This window comes from Nyctereutes procyonoides, unplaced genomic scaffold (genome assembly GCF_905146905.1).
Source record: "Nyctereutes procyonoides isolate TBG_1078 unplaced genomic scaffold, NYPRO_anot_genome, whole genome shotgun sequence".
Taxonomy (NCBI): domain Eukaryota; kingdom Metazoa; phylum Chordata; class Mammalia; order Carnivora; family Canidae; genus Nyctereutes; species Nyctereutes procyonoides.
In genome coordinates, this window is record NW_026575047.1 from 37,714,307 (window position 1) to 37,735,757 (window position 21,451).

The 21,451-nt window shown below is 45.0% G+C and overlaps 1 protein-coding gene across 3 annotated transcripts in view; it reads right to left on the minus strand.

Moving 5' to 3' along the window:
- The window catches only part of PDE8A (phosphodiesterase 8A), a 152,004-nt gene that overhangs the window by 19,836 nt on the left and 110,717 nt on the right, over positions 1-21,451 (minus strand). For 2 of the 3 annotated variants that reach the window (XM_055326229.1, XM_055326231.1), the window contains exons 12-20: positions 20,046-20,123; positions 15,553-15,623; positions 15,124-15,288; positions 13,735-13,783; positions 13,385-13,520; positions 11,722-11,920; positions 7,786-8,003; positions 6,234-6,366; positions 3,556-3,723 (exon numbers count right to left, since the gene is read on the minus strand). In XM_055326229.1, the coding sequence (XP_055182204.1) occupies positions 3,556-3,723; positions 6,234-6,366; positions 7,786-8,003; positions 11,722-11,920; positions 13,385-13,520; positions 13,735-13,783; positions 15,124-15,288; positions 15,553-15,623; positions 20,046-20,123 (1,217 nt within the window). The remainder of the gene's footprint in view (positions 1-3,555; positions 3,724-6,233; positions 6,367-7,785; positions 8,004-11,721; positions 11,921-13,384; positions 13,521-13,734; positions 13,784-15,123; positions 15,289-15,552; positions 15,624-20,045; positions 20,124-21,451) is intronic. The other variant, XM_055326230.1, reaches the window with a different exon arrangement.

Genomic DNA, 21,451 nt, shown 5'->3' on the forward strand with positions numbered 1-21,451 from the left:
ACCTATTCGTATGATAAATGCTTTTCTGCCCCTTCACTTTCAGTCTGCATGTATTTTTAGGTCTGAAATGAGTTTTTTGTTGGCAGCAAGATGGGTTTTATTTTTGGATCTAGCTCATCCACCCTAGGTTTTCTCATTGTCTAGTCCATTTACATTCAAAATTATTGATGGGTACATATTCACTGCCACTGTGTTACTTATCTTATGGTGGTTTTTTGATTCTTCTCTGTTCCCTTCTTCCTTTGCTCCCTTCTCTAACCATTAGTTGGCTTTGTTTGGTGAGATACTTGGATTCCTTTCTCTTTACTTTTTGCTTATTGGCAGTTTTTGATTTGTGGTTACCATTAGGTTATATATAACACCTTATGCATATAGAAGTCTATATTAAGTTGATGGTCACTTAAGTTTGAACCTCTTCTGGGATGCCTGGGTGGCTTTGCCTTTGGCTCAGGGCATGATCCTGGAGTCCTGGGATCGAGTCCCACATCGGGCTCCCTGCATGGAGTCTGCTTCTCCCTCTGCCTCTCTCTGTCTCTTGTGAATAAATAAATAAAATCTTAAAGTTTGAACCTCTTCTAAAAGCACTAAATTTTTATTACTTTCTTCCCCACATTTTAGGTATATGGTGTTATATTTTACATCCTTTTGTGAATCCACTGATAGATTTTTATAGATATATTTAATGTTATTGCTTTTGTGCTTCCTACATTTCTTACTCCTGCTATGGTCTTTCCTTTCAAAGAATTCTCTTTCATGTTTCTTGTAGGGCTGCTTGAGTGGTGATGAATTCTTTTGGCCTACAAAGTTTCTGTTGAAAAATCAGCTGATAACCTTATGGGGTTTCCCTTTTATGTAACTATTTTATTTTGCTGCTTTAAAAATGCTCTAAAGATTACTATTTTTTTGCCATTTTAATTACTATGTGTCTTGGAATAGGCATCCTTTGATTGATTTTGTTGGGGCCTCTCTGTGTCTCCTGGATCTGGATTTCTGTTTCCTTCCCCAGATTCAAGTAGTTTTCTGCAATTTCTTCAAACAAATTTTCTACCCCCTTTTCTTTCTCTCCCTCTTCTAAGGTCCCTATAATGAAATGTTATACTTGATGGTGTCACTGAGTTCCTTCAATCTATTCTCAGTAGTCTTTTTTTCTTTCTTGTGTTCAGCTTGATTGCTTTCCATTACTCTGTCTTCCAGGTCACTGATCTGTTGTTCTCCTTCCTCTGTTTATTCCTGTTAGTGTATTTTATTTATTTTTATTTATTTTTAAAATTATTTTATTTTTTAAAGATTTTATTTATTTACTCATGAGACACAAGAGAGAGAGGCAGAGACACAGGCAGAGGGAGAAGCAGGCTCCATGCAGGGAGCCTGATGTGGGACTCAATCCTGGGACTCCAGGATCATGCCTCGGGCTGAAGGCAGACACTAAACCACCCAGGGATCCCCCGGTAGTGTACTTTAAATTTTAGTTACTGAGTTCTTTATCTCTGACTGGTTGTTTTCTATCTCACTGAGGTCTCCCTGAGTTAGCTCCCTAGTTAGCATTTTTATCACCATTATTTTAACTTCTCCATCCAGCATGTTATCTTTGTTCTACTTAGATCTCCTGTGCTTCTGTCTTGTTCCTTCATTTGGGACATGCTCCTCTGTCTCCACATTTTTTATCTCTCTGTTTGGAAATTCAGCTAAAAGTAAAGGCCTTATGAAGAAGAGGTCCTGTAGTACCCTGCAGTGCAGTGTCCCCTGTTCACCAGAACCTGGTACTTCAGGGGTATCTCCTCTGTGCGTTGCTGGGCTATGTTTGTCTTCAGTCCAGTTGTCTGAAATGGCTATCTCTGCCTATTATGGGTAGGTTTGGTCCCTACATTGTTAGTGGGCCTGTCTTGTGCTATAGTTGAACTGGTGTGTATGGTTTTCTTACCCTCTCCCTGGGGCAGGAGTCACTTTGGGGGGGGGTGCTGACCCCTATCCAGGTTGTTTGCACACTGCTATGCTCATGGCACTGATTTGGATGGACTCCTGCTAAAGGCATTTTGAAGGTGGCAGGGGTACTGGAGAATGCAGGGGCAAGGTGTTAGCAAGATTTGTGCCTGGTCTGCTGTAGGTGGGGACTGGAGCCACTCTGGAAAACTTCTGGTGAGGCTGGTTGGGAGGGGTCAGGTCCACAGATGAGTGTGGAAACAGGGTGGGGTCTGCATAAGTCTGCTGGGGGAGGAAATCTGGAACCAAGATAGGTTGGAGGTGGTATATCCACAGAACGTGGGACTGGGGCCTCCTATCAGCAAGTCCAGTCATGCTGATTCTCACAGGTGTCCAGTGTATCCAGGCTGAGGGGTGGGGGAAGGAAATTGTACCCAGCAGCTCTTGGTTTTGGAGAAGTTTCCAAAGATCCCTCCCCTTCCACCACTGGCTCTGAGATTAGTAAAAAAAAAAAAAAAGAAGAAAAAAAGAAAAAGCTCCCTCCCAACTGCTATTTCTACACTATAGGTCAGTGGAACTGTTTTGTTGTTTCTAAGGGTGGGAGCTCAGTTTCCTGTGGTGGTGTGCCTGCCTCAGAGCTGAGCCCGCTGAGTTAAAAAAAAATTTTTTTAAAGCTTTATTTATTCACTTGTGAGAGAATGGGTGAGCATGGGGTTGGTGGGGTATATGGTGAGGAGGGAGAAACCGAAGCAGACTCCTTGCTGAGTGTGGAGCCTGTCATGGGGCTTGATCCCACAACCCTGAGAAAACCAAGAATCAGGTCATAAGCCCTATTGATTTTAAGAACTTGAGAAGTTAAACCTCTCTGTTTTACAAAGCCAGATGTTACAGAGATTTGTCTTCCTGGTGTGGAGTTTGCCCCCTCCCCTCTCTGTGCCTGCAGTATCCTCCCTACTGTGGATGGTCCTACAGGTCAGTTAGGCTCCTTCATGGTGTCTATGCCCTTCCTATCCTCTTGGATACAGCCACATTCTCTACATTTAGCTGTGTAGAGTCTTTTCTGACAGTCTTCAGGTCATTTATACTGCTGTGGGTATTATCTAGGTGTATCCATGGATAAGGTATGGCTAAGATTCTCCTATTTCCCCATTTTCTGCAGAAGTCCTTCTTCTCTGGCTTTCATAGTTTGACATGCAGTCAGAAGAATGAGAATCACTATTCTCTTATAAGTTGCATTTCATTTTTTTCTGGAAGGCTTGGAGCTGCTTGACCATGACTGAGCATGGATGAGGGTGTGTTGGGTTTCTTGAATCTGTATGTATATGCTTTCAGTAAATTTGTAAAACTTTTAGCCATTGTATTTTCTAATTTTTTTTCTGTCCCACAATAATTTTTTCTACCCAGAGAGAATATGAAGGGTAGACTACAATGTAAAATACTGTTGGGAGAAAACTGTTAACCCCAGATTCTACAGCCAGTGAAGATATTTCTGTAAGAAGGCAAATACATTTTCAGATAAGGGAAAACTAATCGAATTCATTACCAGTAAGCCTGTGATATGAGTGTTAAACCCCTTACCTCTAATGGTCTTACTGTATTTCTCTCTCTTAAGGAGCCTAAGAGGCTGTATCTCACCTGAGAAAAATATTCTTCTGAGATGCGTGCGGCCCACTCAATGCACTGCTCTAGGGGTCGGCAGGGATTGGACACATCCGCACATTTAATCAGCATCCGTTTAATCAGAGTCCGGTTCTCTGGACTTCTAAGCATAGTGTTTATGGCTTCTTCATCTCTATTCACTTCCTAAAACAGAAGACAAGTTCAAAGCAATCAAAGTGGGTTTTCTGGTACCAAGCCCTGTCTTCTAAGTGTGGCTCCACTGTACACTTAGTAAAGCATTGACCAAGGCCTACAAGTGAAGCAGTTCACAGAACAGTGAGGAGGATAATCTGAGCATTGAGCTCAGCTCCTCACTTGACAAAAAAGAAAACCAAGGCTCGGTGAGATTCCAGCAGGACTTAAGAGTAGAGGGTAGCACTGGAGGCTGGTTTTTGTGCCCCCTCCCCTTCTTGGCTCTTCTCTTCTTCCCATTCCAGATATTGCTCAACAGTTGCTTTTTCTTTGTTCTATCTCTACTGCTCTCCCTTGGGACATGAGCAGTATCTTTTATAAAAAAAGGTTTCTCTGCCCTTCCCTCAAAAGGAATTGTGTGGTGCACCAGGCTCTTTGGTTTGCACAGCCCAATCCAGTCCCATGATAGATATGATCTTGAGAATTAGCTGGCAGTGTACCTGGATTTGTCAGATAGTGTTACTTCTTACTTCCTTAATAGTCATTCTCTTTTGATCTTCACTCACAAAAAGATTTGTGGTAGGCATGAAAAGCAGTATCATCTACTACTATATTTTATAGATGAGGACATTGGGACTTGTTCAGAGCCACCCAGATGAGCCAGAAATAAGAACTTCAGATTTACCTTTAGTCCTGGGTTTGCTCTGTTCATAGTACCACATGCTGTCCTGTTTAAAGGCGTGCCATTGGTATGGGTTCTCCACATGTGGTATAACAGACCTGGTGGTTACAAGCCCTCTGAAGCAAATTCAAGTTGGAAGAGGGAGTATCAGGGCAAAGAGCACTGTCAGAGACAGCAATGAGCTGGTCTCCTCATGCTTTCCAAGGAAGGGTCATGTGATTTCAATGAGTAATCACAATAGTCTAAAAAGGCCTGATGGTCCCATCTCAGTGGGGACAGATATGCCATCAAGACGGGCACATGCCCATCCAGAGCCCAGGCTGTCAAATTTCCCACCACCTATCAGCTCTGTGTTGACTCTCCTCTTGTCAGCTATGACTATGGTTCAGTCCTGCCAACTGTAAACCACTTTCTTTCATATTACTTTGTCTGTCATCTGACTGGCTCAACAGATTGATTTCCAGTCTCAGAAGTAACCCAAGTACTAACAGATGATATAGAACAGAATACTCAGTTGAGTCTGGCACCCGCCCAGACTTGATGAAAGAAACCAAGCCTGCAGAGTTGACTAGGAACGGTGGCCTAGGTGACATCCCACCCAGGATGGCAGGAGCCACTAAAAAAGGTTGGTGTGGGTACTCCACAATGGAAGTCCTTGGAAAGGAAGTCAGAAGCAGGCTGACAAACTGGGAGAACAGGGGTGGATGAAGGAAGCAGAGTCCTCAACAGATTTCAAATTAGGTTGAAGAGGAACACACACGAAGGGGTAATAAGCTAGAAGGCCAGGGACAAAGGCTATGACTGGATGAGTTGTACATGTCAAGTGGGGTTAGAATTCAAAGAATGGTGATCCTAGCCTCATAGGATAAACCATCTCTGTGCTTGATAAAGACTCTCAGGATGGTGATAGGAGTAGGGGGAGGAGGGCCATGGAAAAAGATTGTGAGCTGGTGCCAAGATGTTCAGTGTACATGGGATAGGTGGTAGGGCCTCAAAGGAAGAGGGTTCATGAAAATATATGCTATAGGTGCTGATCTCACACTGATCTAGTATAATAGGTACCTTTTATTCAGTGCCTACTTTGCCCTACGCCCATTAGTCCTATGCCTCAGCTTTATTCTGTTCATTTTACAGACAAGGAAATGGCGAAACAAAACTGGGATGAGAACTCAGATCTGTCTGCTTCTTGAGTTGTGGTCTCCTGCTGGGCAGCTGTGGACTCCAGGCCTCAAATCCAGAAATGTACAACAATGTCACCCTTGGGACCAAAATACAGGGTCCTTCTCAACCCCCCACCCTCCTGTGACAGAGACCAGCAGGGGAGAGTGGCTGCTGCCACAGCATGTACATAGTGGGGAATGTTGTGGGGGGGAGACCTCAAGGGCTCCAACTGACCCCAGAATGCCCAAGGAGAGGGGTTGGGGGCAATATGAGAACAGGCACAGGAATAGATCACCTGCCTGAAGTTAGTTTTAGCTTCCACATCTACTTTTGGAGGTCTAATTTTTTCCTGACAAGTCTGTATACTTTAAATAATTTTTCAACCAGGGATTCCTGGGTGGCTCAGTGGTTGAGTGTCTGCCTTCAGCTCAGGCAGTGATCCTGGGGTTCTGGGATTGAGTCCCACATCACGCTCCCTGAAGGGAGCCTGCTTCTCCCTCTGCCTGTGTCTCTGCCTCTCTCATGAATAAATAATTTTTCAACCAATGGAAATTAAATCCAAGGAACCTCCTGGGGAACTTTTCTCCAGCTCATTATGTCTTACCCTCTGTGTCTCCACAACACACAGGGATAAGGGCCTCAAATTTTACAGGTTCTCTTTGTACTCAGTTTCCCTTACCCCATTTACTTCGAGGGCTGCCAGGGGCTTGTTGATGCTGTTGACAAATTTGTTGACATGCTCGAAGTGCTTTGTCATTTCTGTGGCCAAGACCATGTCGATGATACCCTGGCGCAGCGTCCGATAGTCATTCCTGTTTCAGATGACAAACGAGAGGGTGCTATGGAGGATTCATCCAGACCAGACAGATACTCCTGAAAACAATCTGTTAGCTAGGATAGCATCCACTGGACCTAAATTCTAATGTCAGTGCAAGTCACAGGGCATACTTTAAAACAAGATTATTAGCAAGGGGAAACTGAATAGAAGTTAAAATCAGGAAGCTTATGGGCAAGACTTTACAGGTGCAACATTTGTCATTCTGTAGCAGAAGACACCTAGTTCTTAGCATAAGAGAACATGGTAGGAGTGAACAAAGGCAGAGATCTGTGGTTATGAAGAATGTACCCTCCCTCTATAGAGGAACCTTAAGATCCTTCAATGTCAGTGCCCAGAAACTTCAAGACAGCTGAGAAACTCACAGGGGATACTTGCCTACCTCTTCCCTCCAGCTCTTGTTTTTTATTCAATCATTTTGTAAAATTTATCTCTATTCAGTCTCTTTTTTCCAGTCACCCCACTGCTTCCCCTGGACACACCCAGGTTATCAGGGTCTTGTGTATCTGTCCAGAGCTAACTGATGTATATATACCAGCAACTATGAATAAAACCTAGTGAAATTCTAGAACAGTGCAAAAGGGAGTTTTGTAACAGAAATCTCCTTTTTAAAAAATCTCCTATAAAATGTTCCTTATGATAAATCAAAATTATCTTCTTCCACCTGATATTTATGAGGTTCCTCCCCTGGACCAGGCACCCTACTAGACATTGAGGGTACAGTGATGAACAAAAGGCACTGGCTACTGTGACCTTACAGAACTTAATCAAATCAGCCTTAGCCAAGTAATGAAGAATGATTATTTAAACATGTGATAAGTGCTATGAAGGAATCTAGCACCGGAAAATTAGTATGAGGAGTCAGGGAAGGCTTCCTCTAAGTAACATGTGAACATTGACAATGATGAAAAGTGTGCTGGGCATAGGAGGGCAGAGAGGAGTGTTCAGAGAAAAAGCTTCTATGAGTCTCTAGAAGCTCAAGATGTCAGCATTATACTTTGGTGTCTTGAAATGTCAAGACATAAAAGAGCTGAATGAACCTTGAAAGCATTGTGCTAAGAGAAAGAAGCCAGACAGGAACCACACACTGGGTGTGCTTCTGTTTATTACAAAATGTGTACAATAGGCAGATTATGGAGCCAGAACGTACACCAGTAGTTGCCTGTGGCTGCGGGATCTACTTGGGGCAGGGAAAGTGAGAGTCAATGAATGAATCTGAGGTTCTTTCTGGGGGATGATGGAAACATTCTTAAGTTGACTGCAGTGATGGCCACACAACTCTAAACATACTGACAACCCCTGTGCACTTTAAATGAATAAACTCTATAGTATGTGAATTGTATCTCAAAGTTGTTACAGGGACCAACATACACCCCTATTCAGTGAGTGCTCTCACCTCTCCATGTTTTTGAAGATATTGCATTTGTCATCCCGGGTGGTCAGCTGGAAGGCCAGAGCTGCATGGTGGCTCTCCAGCACAGCAGTGTCATTATACAAAATGGCCAGCTCGCTTCCAGCATTGCACAGGAAGGAGTTGGTTCTCCCAGGGTGGTCCACGTCGTGGATGGTGGCTGCGATGAGGGCAGCGACCTCATCAACTGGATCTAAAGTTTGCTGCAAACAAGAGATCTTTTAAAAACGAAGGCATGGTGGTGAAAGGAGGGAAGCCTCTGTATAGTTTTCTTTTTGCCCTATTACTTTAAGGTAAAACTATTCCAGATTTCTGAGAAAAGCATATTGTTGAACAAATCCAGTTTCCTTACCTTCACTGAGAAATAGCTGCATGTTTGTACTTGTTAATTAGGGAACATTATCTGATTCTCAATCTCACACAAGTTAAGGACTTACCAAAATACGAAGCGTCCTCAATAGACAGGAGTCACCTCCTCAGCCAGTGTGACTTTAGACCCATCACAAAAAGTCAGATACTGACTTGGCCCAAAGTAAACTAGTATTACTGAGAGAGAAATAATTTAAAATGTGCATCACTTACATTAGTGGGGTTGGTCTAGTATTTCCCTCCGTTTTGGTGCTTTGTCAGGTTGATGTCAGGGTTTTGTGAGTTTGGTAAAAATAATCTGGAAGTTGTCCATCATTTTTAAGGCTCTGAAAAGGTTTACGTAACATGGAAAAATCCCTCAAGGGGCTGAAGAACTCACCTGACCATCTGAGTCAAGAGCTGGATTAGAAGAATTTAGTTGATGGAGGTTAAGAACTACTTCCATGGTATTGACCTCTTGGTTTTCTACTTCTAGTATGTGATGTGAAACATTTTATTTTAAGACTTTTAAGTTAGTACAGAAGTGTCTGGCACTTTCTTCTTTCTGCACTTTTTGATTAGTTTGGCTAGAATTTAATTTTCTTGGTTATTTCAGAGAATCATTTTGCATTATCATTTTGGTCTCATTCTGTAGGTCTTAATATATAGATTTTTCATTGTGTTGGTTTCTAAAATTATTTAAAACATTTTCTCATTTGTAGCAGCTGACTTTTTTTTTAAGAGTTTATTTATTTGAGAGAGAGCATGAGCACTGGGGTGAGGCGAGGAGTAGAGGGACAGGGAGAAGTAGACTCCCTGCTAAGCAGGAAGCCCTCCATGGGGCTCAATCCTGGGATCAGGCCCTGAGCCAAAGGCAGATGCTTAACTAACAGCCATCCAGGTGCCCCGCAGCTGGCATTTTTTAATTTAACCTTTAGTTATTAAATTTTAGTTTTGTTCTGTGAAGGTTAGAAAATGTACCTATGAAATTCTGAAGTTTATCAAGACTTATTGTGTCCTAGCAACTCATTTTTGGAAATATGCTATAGACACTTGAAAAGTGCACATCTCATTGGTCCTATAAATTTATTTAAATTAAAACTTAATAGTTTTAACTTTAAATGGGTGACTTGTATAAATTATATCTCGATAAATGTTTTAGCTAAGTAAATATTTGCATTTTATCACTAGAGTGGTTTAAAAGCAATAAATTATAGCAAAAATTAGGCTATTTTTATATACTGAGACATGCTGACAGAGAGATGTGCCTACCTGCCCATTTGTTTTTGTATTTTATAAAATAGTCCTCTCTCTGGACTCTTAATTATGCCTATAGTGTTGGTCATGATCTTTTTTTAAAAAAAAAACAAAACTGGAGGGCAGCCCAGGTGGCTCAGTGGTTTAGTGTTGCCTTCGGCCCAGGGAGTGTCCTGGAGACCTGGGATCGAGTCCCGCGTCGGGCTCCCTGCATGGAGCCTGCTTCTCCCTCTGCCTGTCTCTGCCTCTCTCTCTGTATGTGTCTATCATGAATAAATAAATAAAATCTTAAAAAAAAAAAACTGGAAGGAACAGTGAATGGGCACCTGAAAGACCCAGATCTGAACACATCTGACCTCTGGGCTGAGGCCTTCACTGCTGCCCAGTAGGTCTGTGTGCCAGGTGTTACCCTCATGTCGTCCTCTCCACACACTACTCCTCCATCATAGAGGATAAGACTCTTGCCCTTGCTCTGCCTGACTGCCATGGCCCCACAGGGCTGTCTCCAGGTGCCAGGACACTAGGCAACGACATGGTGCTGCTCATTCCTCAAAAAGCCCTGCTCTTAGACACAAAAACCGCGGTTCTTCTGAAAGTGAAATGGCGATGCCACTGGAACTCCCTGGACCTTCTGTGCCATTTTATAATAGATGTTGAAGGAAAGAACACAAAAGCTTTGGCAGATCAGCATAAGTCTAGTTGCTGCTTTGAAAATTTTCCTAACAAAGTAATTTACAACATGAAAAGCTTTCCTAGGAACTTGGTTTGAGAGTGGGCAGTGAGTCCCGAACCTTGACTGGAACCTTTCTCCTGTGAAGCTCTTCTACCATAACCCCCTCTCCCTCTTCCTCCTCAAAGCTGGAGCTAAAGTTGCTGGACAGTGCCCAGGTGGCTCTGAGTCTGTGGTGACCAGCCACCAGTGGGTGCCAGTGGCGAGAGCACTGACTCAACAGAGCAGGACAGACATGGATAGAAAAAGAACCTGCTATGCAAACAGAGTACATGGACCAATGAGGGAATATCCCCAAATATGGGGAAAACGGCCTGCCCAAGTGGAGCACACATGGGAAACTGGGTCATCTAAGTCAGTCTTGGGGTGCAGGGTAGTTCAGGCAGGCCTCTCTGGAGAACCAAAGGCTGGTATGCATACCTGAAGGACAGGTGGGGACACAAGGAAGGCAGTACCAGCACAGGGAATAGCATATGAAGGGCAGGAGTGTTAAAAACAACATGTGGCCTGTGTGTTGGGAAGCTGTGAATAATCATACCGAGGAGTTTTAAAGTTTAAGTCTTGGGGTACCTGGGTGGCTCAGGTGGTTGGGTATCTGCCTTCGGCTCAGGTCATGATTTTGGGGTCCAGAGATCAAGCCCCACATTGGGCTCCCTACTCAGTGGGGAGCCTGCTTCTTCTTCTCCCTCTGCTGCTTCCCCTGCTTGTGCTTGCTTTCTCTAATAGATAAATAAAATCTTAAAAAGAAAATAAAGTCTAAATCCTGTAGGAGGTGGGAAGCTACTCCTGGGAACAATGGGGTCAGATGTGCTGTTTCAGAAAACTTGTGTGCAGCAGTGTGGTTGAGTTCCATAGATAGGAGTCAAGGGGTCAGGAGTGCTTAAGTGGTACCATGTAGATGAGAAAGCAGGGCCCTCCCTAGGACCGTAGCGGGAGCATTATGAGGTAAAGATAATCCTGAGGACGCGGGGTGTGTGTGTGTGTGTGTTTGTGTGTGTTGTCATGTGACCTACTAGATGACACAGGTTTAGGGAGAAGAGAGAACAGAAGTGCTTCCAGGTTTCTGACCTGGGTGTCCTCTTGACTGATGGAATTCTGGCCTGGGCTGGCAACCCCAGGGGAGCATAGTGCTGCGCAAGAATATAACTTGGCCTTAAACCTTGATGACACTGAGGGATGGGGTGGGTAGAGGGCACCTAAAGTGGTGCTCTACAAGTTATGGCCGTACTTCTGGGGGGTCTCACTCTGAACCTACAAATTGCAGCCAACTAACTGTTCTTGCTGGTTTTCTCCACGGGGACCAATCTGCTCCTCACACTCCCACAGAAAGGAAGAGGCTCATGTCATGAATTAACCTATCAAACCCACAGAGCCACAGCGTAGCTTCCTGCCTGACTTACCATGTGGCTGCACCCTCCCAGGGCTGGGCTGCACACAGGTAGGGACCACGTGAGCAGTCCCCCTATAGACTGGTGGCCCCCCATCCCCGGTGGAGTGGTGCCCCACACAGAGCACCTCCGTGGAAGCGGAGGCCACAGCCTGCCCCATTGTCCCTGCCCACTAAGCATGAAGCACATGCAGCTCACCTTTATCCTCTCTTTGCAGAGAAAGTAGGCAGTGGCATGAAGCACGTCAGCAGAGTGTGTGGAGTTGTGGTAGGGGTTAGAAGAGTGGTAATTGGCTTCAATAATCTGTAACCACGATCTCAGTGTTGTCTCGGAGCAGTTCAAGAATTCACAGATTCCGAAGCGAGCAAATATTTTGAGACCAAGATAAATCAAAGGCCTAAAGAGAAAAACATCCAAGACATTAAAACAAAGAAACAGGCAAAGTGTTGGGAGCCTATAGGTTCAGACCCAACCAGCTAGTGGAGTTAACCTTCAGAGAGCATGCAGGCAGAGGGTGGAGCTTGTCTGAGTGGCGCAGGGCAGCATCGCCCTTTCTCCTGGCAGCCACTGCCAACCTTGGCCGGAGCCCAGTGCCAGCTCTCAGACAGTGTTCCCCACTGGCTGGGGCGAGGTTTGCTCACCACCCCTCTTCCTCATTCAGACTTTAACTTGTACCAGTAGATTCTTCAAAATCAATGTGATGATGGGCTTGAATCCTGTCCTCACCTTTCCACTTGCTGGACCTATGATATGGGCCAGATGTCCTGTCTGGAAGCAAATAACACTTTCTGAAGATGGTGTATGAGCCAGATACCGTCACTTGTCATGTAATGATCTCAATCTGGAGGTAGGTGCTGCAGCATGAGGAAGTTTCCCCTGAGAAGGTGGTTAATGGGCCACCAAGTCAGGCCCTTCCTTGAGAAGTTAGCCTTGATCCAGCATCTGGCCTTCAGCTTGGAAGGTCAAGAAACGGCTCTGCTGAGGCAGTATCCTGAGGTCATCAGGCTCACAGGGTTTGAAGTGGCCTGCCTTGTCCTGATTCACATGAATGCAATGGCACTAGCATGTAAGCCAGGTGCTCAAAGATTCGTCTGCTATAGGAGTGTCCTTGCCCGTGAGGGGTACATGGAAACAGAACATACCAGAAGGCTGACTCCTGGTGAACATGATTGAAGGGCAGAGGCTGTCCTGGAAACAGTTCACCCAGACTAGGAGGAGATCTGAAGAGTTAGGTATCCTGTGGGCCACAGAGCACGCCTCTCCCGTAACTGCCCTCTGGGCCTGGCCAGGTTCGGAGCCCTACCGTCTTCCCTGTGTGTCATGTCAACTACACCCTTCTGGCCAACTGTTCTTTTCCAGCAAGGTACAACATAGAAGGTAAGATCCCTAACCCCACCCCCACTCTCTGAGCGTACTCAGATCAGGATGGAGTTTTGGGGGGCCCCAGGCCTGTCACCAACACAGCAGCTAAGATCTGGGGATGGCTGTCAGCAAATGAGTCTGTGTATCTCTATTTTTCAGTTCCAGCCCGAGTGGGACTCTGTGCTGCTGTCTCGACATATCACCACATACAGAAAAAACTAACACCTGTATTTTACAGGAGAAACCTGTGCCACTTGAAGAGGTAAATCCTGTTAAACTTCCCACTTGCCCTGAGTGTGCTGTCTCTGCAGGAGTCATGACCCCGCCGATCCTCTCTGATCCCTTGTCGGCCCAGGTGGTCAGAGGTGCCTGCTGCTCAGCTCCTCTTTCTAGAGCCTCCCTCCCTGACCAGGCATGGGCTCTAGAAGAACCCACACTCCTTCAATGGCCCTTGGAACCAAGCTGTGCTGTGTGTCTGCCAGGCTCCAGGTGGACTCACCTTTTATTTGTGGCAGCCTCCAGTTCAAAAATATTGAAGTCCCAGTACTCCTCGTTTTCCATGGCCCGAGCTATCCGTGGGGGGACATCGTGAAGGGAGATGGGGGTGATTATACTGCTGGGCACCTGCTGAAGATCTGCAAAGTGATGTGGTGGAGAACAAAATTAATAGGCTTTATAGTATTTACTGCTCTGGCGGGGACAGCTGCTTTGTTTCTGAGGTACAGGACATACCAAGAAACTTCTTACAGATGAAAAAAATTAACTGAAAACATATCTGCAAAATGTTTTCACCATTTGTGTTACTATAATATTAACAATGCCCTGAAAAATTAAAAAGTTAAAACTCACTTTTTGTCGAAAGAACATACTCATTCCCAGAGAGTCTTCGCAAACCATCCTGATAAAAATCAAGGAAACAAGAGAAAGAGAAGTCACAACTATTCCTTACTTCTTGAAAATGCCAGGACAGTAGGTCTCCGAGGAGAGCTGAGGGCAGCCTCTCCACCAATGCCCCGAGCTCCCCTGTGATTAACAACTGGACTCAGTCACCTGACACAGAGCGCAGGGCCTGATGCTGGGAAAACCGTCTAAGCTCAATCCACACAAGCAAGGTAAGCTTGCAAGATGCCCCAAAGCCCAGCATTGCTGGGGGCCCTCAGTGCCGCTTGGGTGTCTCAGGGACAACTGGCTTCTGCCCTCAAGCCTCCCCTCTGCCACTTCCTTGCCACCCTCCTTACTGCAAGGGTAAGGGGGCTGTCATTTCCAGCTTCCTCTGGAAAAGTGGATTCTTTTGCACTTCCACATACCTTCAGACCCCTGGCTGCCTCTTGGAGTGAGAGCCCTCCTAGACCACGACACGAGCCCCTAACAGCCCCCCTCTCCCATCTTCCTTCCCTTCCTCCCTCCTCCAAGGACATAATCCCACCTCACTGCCATTATTTTCACCCCTTACCCACAGGCTGGAGGCAGCTGTGCCTCAAATAGGTAGGACCATGGTTAGACATTATTGTCCCTGGGAACCACTGTACCCTACAGATTACTATAGAAGGTCTAGAGCCTTCTGTTTAAGACGTGAACTTCAGAAAGCAAGCACTGGGAGGGGAGCGGAGTTTTTGTTGGCATTTTTTTGGCGCTGGTGAGGAGGTAAATTTTACTTCTGGCCTAGACAAGAGGTGAAGACAGTGACAGAATGATCTGTTTCCCACAAAGTTGTTCTTCCCTGGTGAGACCACTCTGCTAGCTGGGCTGGAGGAGGCCTCCAGGACCCCCGAGAGCCCATGGTATGAAACCACCAAATCTATGCAGGTTGTTTTGAAAGGAAACTGTGCCCCATCCTCTGGTGCCTCTTAAAGCATATATAGTCTTTCTGTGTCATAATTTGGTATGAATCATTTCATATTTTTTTTTCTGCTGTAGTTTTCAAAATCTTTAAAACAATCAAGTTTTACTTAAATTCCTCATAGGACCCCTAAGCAAAAATGAAGAACCTAGCCCTGCAGACTGTCAAGAATATGCTCCCCCTTCTCTGCTTTGAGCTGAAGTCTCCCTGGGTGGCAGGCAACAGGTGGGTGACGGCTCTGGCCAAAGAACAGTCGAGCCCGGGTGATGGAGGGATTCAGGCCTCAGCTGAGCCCTACCCATGAAGAGCTCTGTGTAGGCCAGCCATACACAAATAATGTCTGGGGAAACAGACAAGAACAGGAGGCTCTTGCCAGCAACCGGGCCAAATATACTTACAGACATTAAGCCCCCAACAAGGTCATTGGCATGAGGATCATCATCCTTAGCACCAAACTGTGGTGAATATAATTCAGTGCTTCTCAGGATTTCCAGCACACGGTCTAAGGCTTCCGTCACAGGCATGGGGCTGCTCTCCTGGGCAGCGTTGATAATGTTGATTACCTACAGCATGGAAAGACCACATGAGTTTCAACCCTACATGTGGAGGGAGGGCGATGCAGAGGGGCAGGCCGGTCATGGTGCTCAACCAAACAGACCAGCCTCTGTGTTCATGTGACATGTCCTCTTTCATTAGAGGAGACTGCTCCATACAATGAGGAAAGCATTCTTATCAGGCGGGCCTGCTTCCTCTCACTGGAAACATGCAACCCCAAGAACAAGGGACTTCCCTGCACACTTGTTGGACACCGCCCACACATGCCCTACCTTGGTGATGGGCGCCTCAATCGTCATGGAATGTATCCGGGCCATGGAGGAGTGTCGTCTCTGACTGCCAACTGTTGAGAGAGCACATGACATGGAGGTCAGGGTACGCACAGCTGCAGGCACCTGCTGACCACGGGGGGCCCCGGGCCCTGCCTTGTTCCCTGCACCGCCCCCCCGACAGGCTCCCATGTGCTCAGCTGCAAGAGCAAGGGGGAGGAGTGGAACTGTGTCCCAACAAGCCTGGGGTTCTGGCAGAACCAACTGCCAGCAGCTTCCTTCAGTCCTAGGCACTAGGATGCACGTGCCCCCCCCAGACTGAACTTCTGATGTCACAGGCCAGAGAAAAAACAGGGTAAACAATCTAGCAAGTCAAGGCCAAACAGTTAGCCTCTTTTTGCGTTTATAACAATAAGGCTTTTAATATTCAGCTTGCCGCTATCCAGGAGCAAAAATGTTCTCGAAGACAATGCCACACAGGCTCTTTGTTTCATATATGGCAGGAGCAATAAGCACAGTCCCCTATCAACTGAAATACAGGAATTTTTGGTTAAATTTTTCAAGGCACCTTTTGGTGTTCTCCATGGTGATGCTTAATCAAAATCAATGAGGTAAACACCATCAATGAGACAGGCAGCAATGCCTCGGCTCTGTCTGAAGTTTGTTCATGTTCTGGTGCTCCTGTCATGATATGGTTCCTCTGGGGGTAAAGGGAAGGCTGGGTGGTGTGCAGGCAGGAAAAAAACATACACATAGTGTTCTGTGTGTCTCCCTGAAAGCCCCACTGTCAGGCCAAATGCTGTTTACCACAGACCTGAAGGGACCACAGACTGTTCAATGGCCTGATACGTCAGCCTTGTTTCACAAAACTGAGGTCTAAGCAGCACAGGGCAAGATTAACCATCTCAGGGCCTCTAAAGCATTTTAGATCTCAGGGACCTACAACACTCCTTACATCTAATTTTGGCAAACAGCATATGGTTGCCAACTCCCCATTCTACCCAGTTAAGGTCATTAAACCAAAAATAAAAACCACTGTTTTATCATTATGTCATAAAAGGACCCGGTCTCATTTAAAAATGTAATGAAAGTGACATATGCTTATAAAAATGAAATAACAGTATAAATAAAGTAAGAAGAAGAAACAGGGCATAAAGGCTGCCCTGTGTGCAGCAAGCCCAAAGGAATCTATAAACACTACTCTGACAACTGATGAGCAAGTGTATCAAGGTTACCGGGTACGTAACTATCAGGTAATTACATAGAACGTCAAAGTTCTATAAACTAGCAACAAACAATTAGGAACTAAAATAAAACATTATTATGAAAGCATCAAAACCCACCAATATTTAGGAATATATGTAAGGAAAGATGTGTAGAATTTATACACTGAAAATGCAAAATGCTGCTGAGAGAAAATTAAAACCACCTGAAAGGAAACACAGAAGGCATCCATGGTTTGAAAGATTCAGTATCACTGAGATTTCCATTTTCCCTAAAGTGATCCATAGATTCGAGAGACTCCCAGAGATACCACCCCAGGAGACTGTGTGTGTGTGTGTGTGTGTGTGTGTGTGTGTACGTGTATAAGTGAACTAACAAGCTGATGCTGTTGTATGGAAACACAAAGGACCTATAATAGACAAGACAGTTGTAAAGAACAGTAATTTTACACTACCAACTATGAAGGTTTTACTGGAGAGGCTCTAGAAGCTGATGGTGGTATTGATACACATATAGACTAACAGAACAAGGAAAAGAGAAGAGTCCAGAAAATGACCATCTATTTATCATCACCTGATTATAATAATGGCACTGCTGAAAAGACTTTTTTTTTCTATATGATGATGGGCTAATTGGACTTGCATGAGCGAGGAAAATTCATCCTTGATCCCTACTTTCATCAGATATAAAAATTAATTTGAAATGAATCACAGACCTGTGGTGAAAAATAAAACAATAAAGCTTCTATAAGAAAACACGGGAGAATATCTTCATGACCTCGGGCTAGAGAAAGATTTTTTGAACAGGACACAAAAAAGCACCAGCTATAATAGAAAACACTGATAAAATGAGCTTTATTAAAATTAAGAACTCCTGTTCACATTAAAGATCAAGAGAGTAAAAAGGCAAATCACAGACTAACAAAATATATGTGATGCATAAAGAGTTTTTAACAAACCAGTGAGATAAACAACCTGATTATAAAAACAAGCAAAATATCTGAACAACACTTCACAAGAGAATGTCCAAATGGTCAGTAAGCATATGGAAGGGGTACTCATCCTCATTTGACACCAGGAAAATGAAAATTAAAACCATATCCACCAGAATGGCTGAAATTTGAAATGCCAAGATAACCAAGTGCGGGAGATTGCAGAGCAACAGGACCACCCACACATCAGCAGTGGGCAAGAATGTGGGACAACACATCTTGGGGAAACATCTGCAGCTGCCCAGAGGCGCAGCAATTCCACTTCCAGGTAGGACAGAAACACACACGTCCACCAAAAAAGAGTTGCATAAAAACATTCACACAGCCTTATTCTTAACAGCTCCCAAATGGGAAGAGAACACAGATGCCTATGAACAAGAGAATGGATCCACGGTGACACATTCCTACAACAGAAGACTGCAGAGCAAAAGAGAAAGGATGAAGTCCTGGCACACCTAACAACATGAAGGGATCACAAGAACACGAACTGAAAGAAGGCAGATGCCAGGCATACATGCTATAAAATCCATCTCTCTGAAGCGTAAGAGGAGGCCAAAGAGGTTTACGGTGATAGAAATCTAGTGGCTGCCTCTGTGAGGTACAAGGTGTGTGTGCATGTTTGTTTTCTGTATCTGCTTTGCTTTGGGTGGTGGTTACACAAGTGTATGGAGCTGTCAAAACTCATGGAACCAAACACTTAATATCTGAATTTCACTGTGTGTAAATTATAATTCAGTTAAAAAGACTAGTGATTAGAGGCACATGGGTGGCTCAGTGGTTGAGTGTCTGCTTTTGGTTCAGGTCGTGATCCGGGAGTCCTAGGATTGAGTCCTGCATCAGGCTTTCCGCAGGAAGCCTGCTTTTCCCTCTGCCTATGTCTCTGCCTCTCTCTGTATGTCTCTCATGAATAAATAAATAAAATCTTTTAAAAAAAAAAGGCAACTAGTGATTATAAACCAGAAACATGGGGCACCCCTGGGGGTTCGTTGGTGGGTGGCCAACTCTCGATTTTGGCTCAGTTTATGATCTCAGGGTCCTGGGATCCAGCCCTGAATTGGGCTCTGTGCTCAGCGGAGAGTCTGCCAGGGGTTCTCTCTCCCTCTCCCTTGGCCCCTCCTCCTGTTCTAGCTCCCTCCCTCTTTCTCTCTCTCTCAATCTTTAAAAAAACAAACCCAGAAATATTAAAGAAAAACGTTTACCTCTTAAAAATACAGAAATGGACCAAGTCAGTCTAAGAATGAACAGAACATGGGAGGAAGACTGTTGTGGGTGGGAGCAACCTTGTTCCTGTCCCATTCTGCCTGAGGCCCATGGGGGTGCACGAGTGAGGGCCACAGTGAAGATTGTGGTGGCAGCTACCATCCCCCCTTGCCAGGCACCCTCATGTAACCCTCACACAGCCCTCTGTGGGCAGCATCACAGTCCCCATTTCACAGTGAGCAAATGGAAGCACAGAAGTCTACCCCCAAGGCTGTACACAAAATAGATGATGCTGGGACTAGAATCAAGGGTATTCTGAGGCCAAAGCCCAAGCTCTGGCCCGTGACACCACACTGCTTCCCTCGCAGGAGGGTGGGGCCTGTGTAGTCTTTCCAGTGTTTTCTGAGCCTCATAACAAACCCAAGGGCACTGGATCCCCGTTGTATTATCTTGGTTGCTATTACCTTGGAAAGTTGTGGCTTTTTATCTAGCACCAACCAACTCCATATGCCTCTGGGTCAAAGAAAGTACAGAGCTAGCAGTACTATTTGCCTCCACACTGTATTAGTAATTTTCTTTACATTTTAAAAACTACTATATCATCCAGACCACACATCTTCTGTAATCTTGAAAAATTATATTCCAATTAAAATTTAAATGATGTTTGCTTAGTCAGAGTCTTTCAAATCCCCAAAGGCAGCTCACCTCCCCACCAAAAGGTAAGTTTCCATGGCAAACTGCAACCCACAATGGAATATATTAAGAATTTCCAAATGCATTATGCATTACCCATGTAATTATAGCAGATAAATGGACATCCTCCGCTGTTAATAGTTTAGAAAATAAACTATAGAATAGATAGTAAAATGTAGGGTTTTTTTCTTTATTTCCTCACTCCATCAAAAGGCTGAGAATGGAGCCCCCTGGCAGGAGTCGGATGAGGGGGAAATGGACACGGGTTGCTAGAGGGTCCCCTCCCCTGTCCTGAACTGGTGTGGGCAGTGACCTGGAGAGCAGACTGAGGACAGAATGTCTGGTATTCATGTGTTCAGCATTTTCTCCTCCTGTCTTTGTCACCTACCTTCACTTGTTCGAGAAGCAAGAGTTCTGACATCTAGCGAGCTTTTCCTTCTGTCTTTATGTTTGCCTGACTGATTATCTGTGGAAACAAACTATAAATCACCTCTTCAAAAGAATTTTAACAATGTATTAGGAAAGTTACAGATCTAAATTTTTTCAATAACAAAATTTAAGAATTAGAACACCATTTAAGAAGTCACAAAAGTCAACAGAGTGCCCGGAGATGAAGACTTTGACCAATGAAGTTTAAAGGGGGGGTGTGTGATTTTCTCAAAATGTCCCACCTCGTACAGTCATAAACAACCTCTTATACTTCCACATAATCAAATAAAATGGTTAAAACATTTTGATTCTCACCCATCCTTGCCCCAAAGGTAATTTTTTTTTTTTTTTTTTACAATACATATTTTACAATGTCCCAGGGAAGAACATATCTCTCTTTTCAAGCGTAGTACAGGGAACACTGGTTTGGGGTCTACTTCAAAAGACAGTTTATCTTTCTCCCTGCTGCCCCTGCTTCCTGTGAGCTGCACCCCCTCTTCCAGCCTCCAGGAGGGGCTGGCTTTGACTCCTCTCACCCACTGACCCCATGGCAACCAATGACAAGGCAGAGCTGACCCTCCTTCCTGTGCCCTGCTGTGTGCTACCCTTGGTGCTGAGCCTCTCCAAATTGTCCCCATTTCATACATGAGGAAACTGGCAGCTGGCGCTCCAGCAGAGCCTTCTCCGCCTGCAGGCTGCATCTTTTCTACCCTCCCCTAGCTGCCTCAGCTAGAGTCCCTGCTCAGCAACAGGACCCGAATGCAGGCCCTTCATGTCTCTCCCCACATCAAGAAGCTGCTTCACGGGGTATCTGCTACATTCTCTTTTACATGGGCACTGACAGTGAACTTGTCATGTCACCTGGACCCTCCTTTTTGCTACATCTGAAGGATACTGTTCAGGTCTTACTATGGTACTAGACACACTGACCACTCTTTCTGGAAACTCCTGATTTTCCTTCCGTCTCTTACTCTCCCTTCCTCATTCCTCAACCCCCTTCCTCATGGTTCCCTCCTTCCGGCTCCCAAGATTCTGTTCTTAGCTGTTCTTGTCCTCCCAGCAACATGTCTCCTTGGGAGATCTCATTTATTCCCACAGTTTTAACTAACTCCTGTGTTGCTATCTCATCCCAGGCTTCTCCAGAGAGCCAGACTCCATCAGACACCCCTCAGGCACTCCCAGCGTACTCATCTTCCCCCAGATCCAGTAAAGTTGGAAACAAGTCATACGCTTCTCCCTTCCTCTCCCTCAACTGGTCAGCTGAATCTACACATTTTATCTCCTAAATAAATCTTTAGTCTACCCCTGCTCTGTCCTTGTCCTAGCTCAGGCACTCTCCCTCCTCCTCTGGATTATAGCAACAGC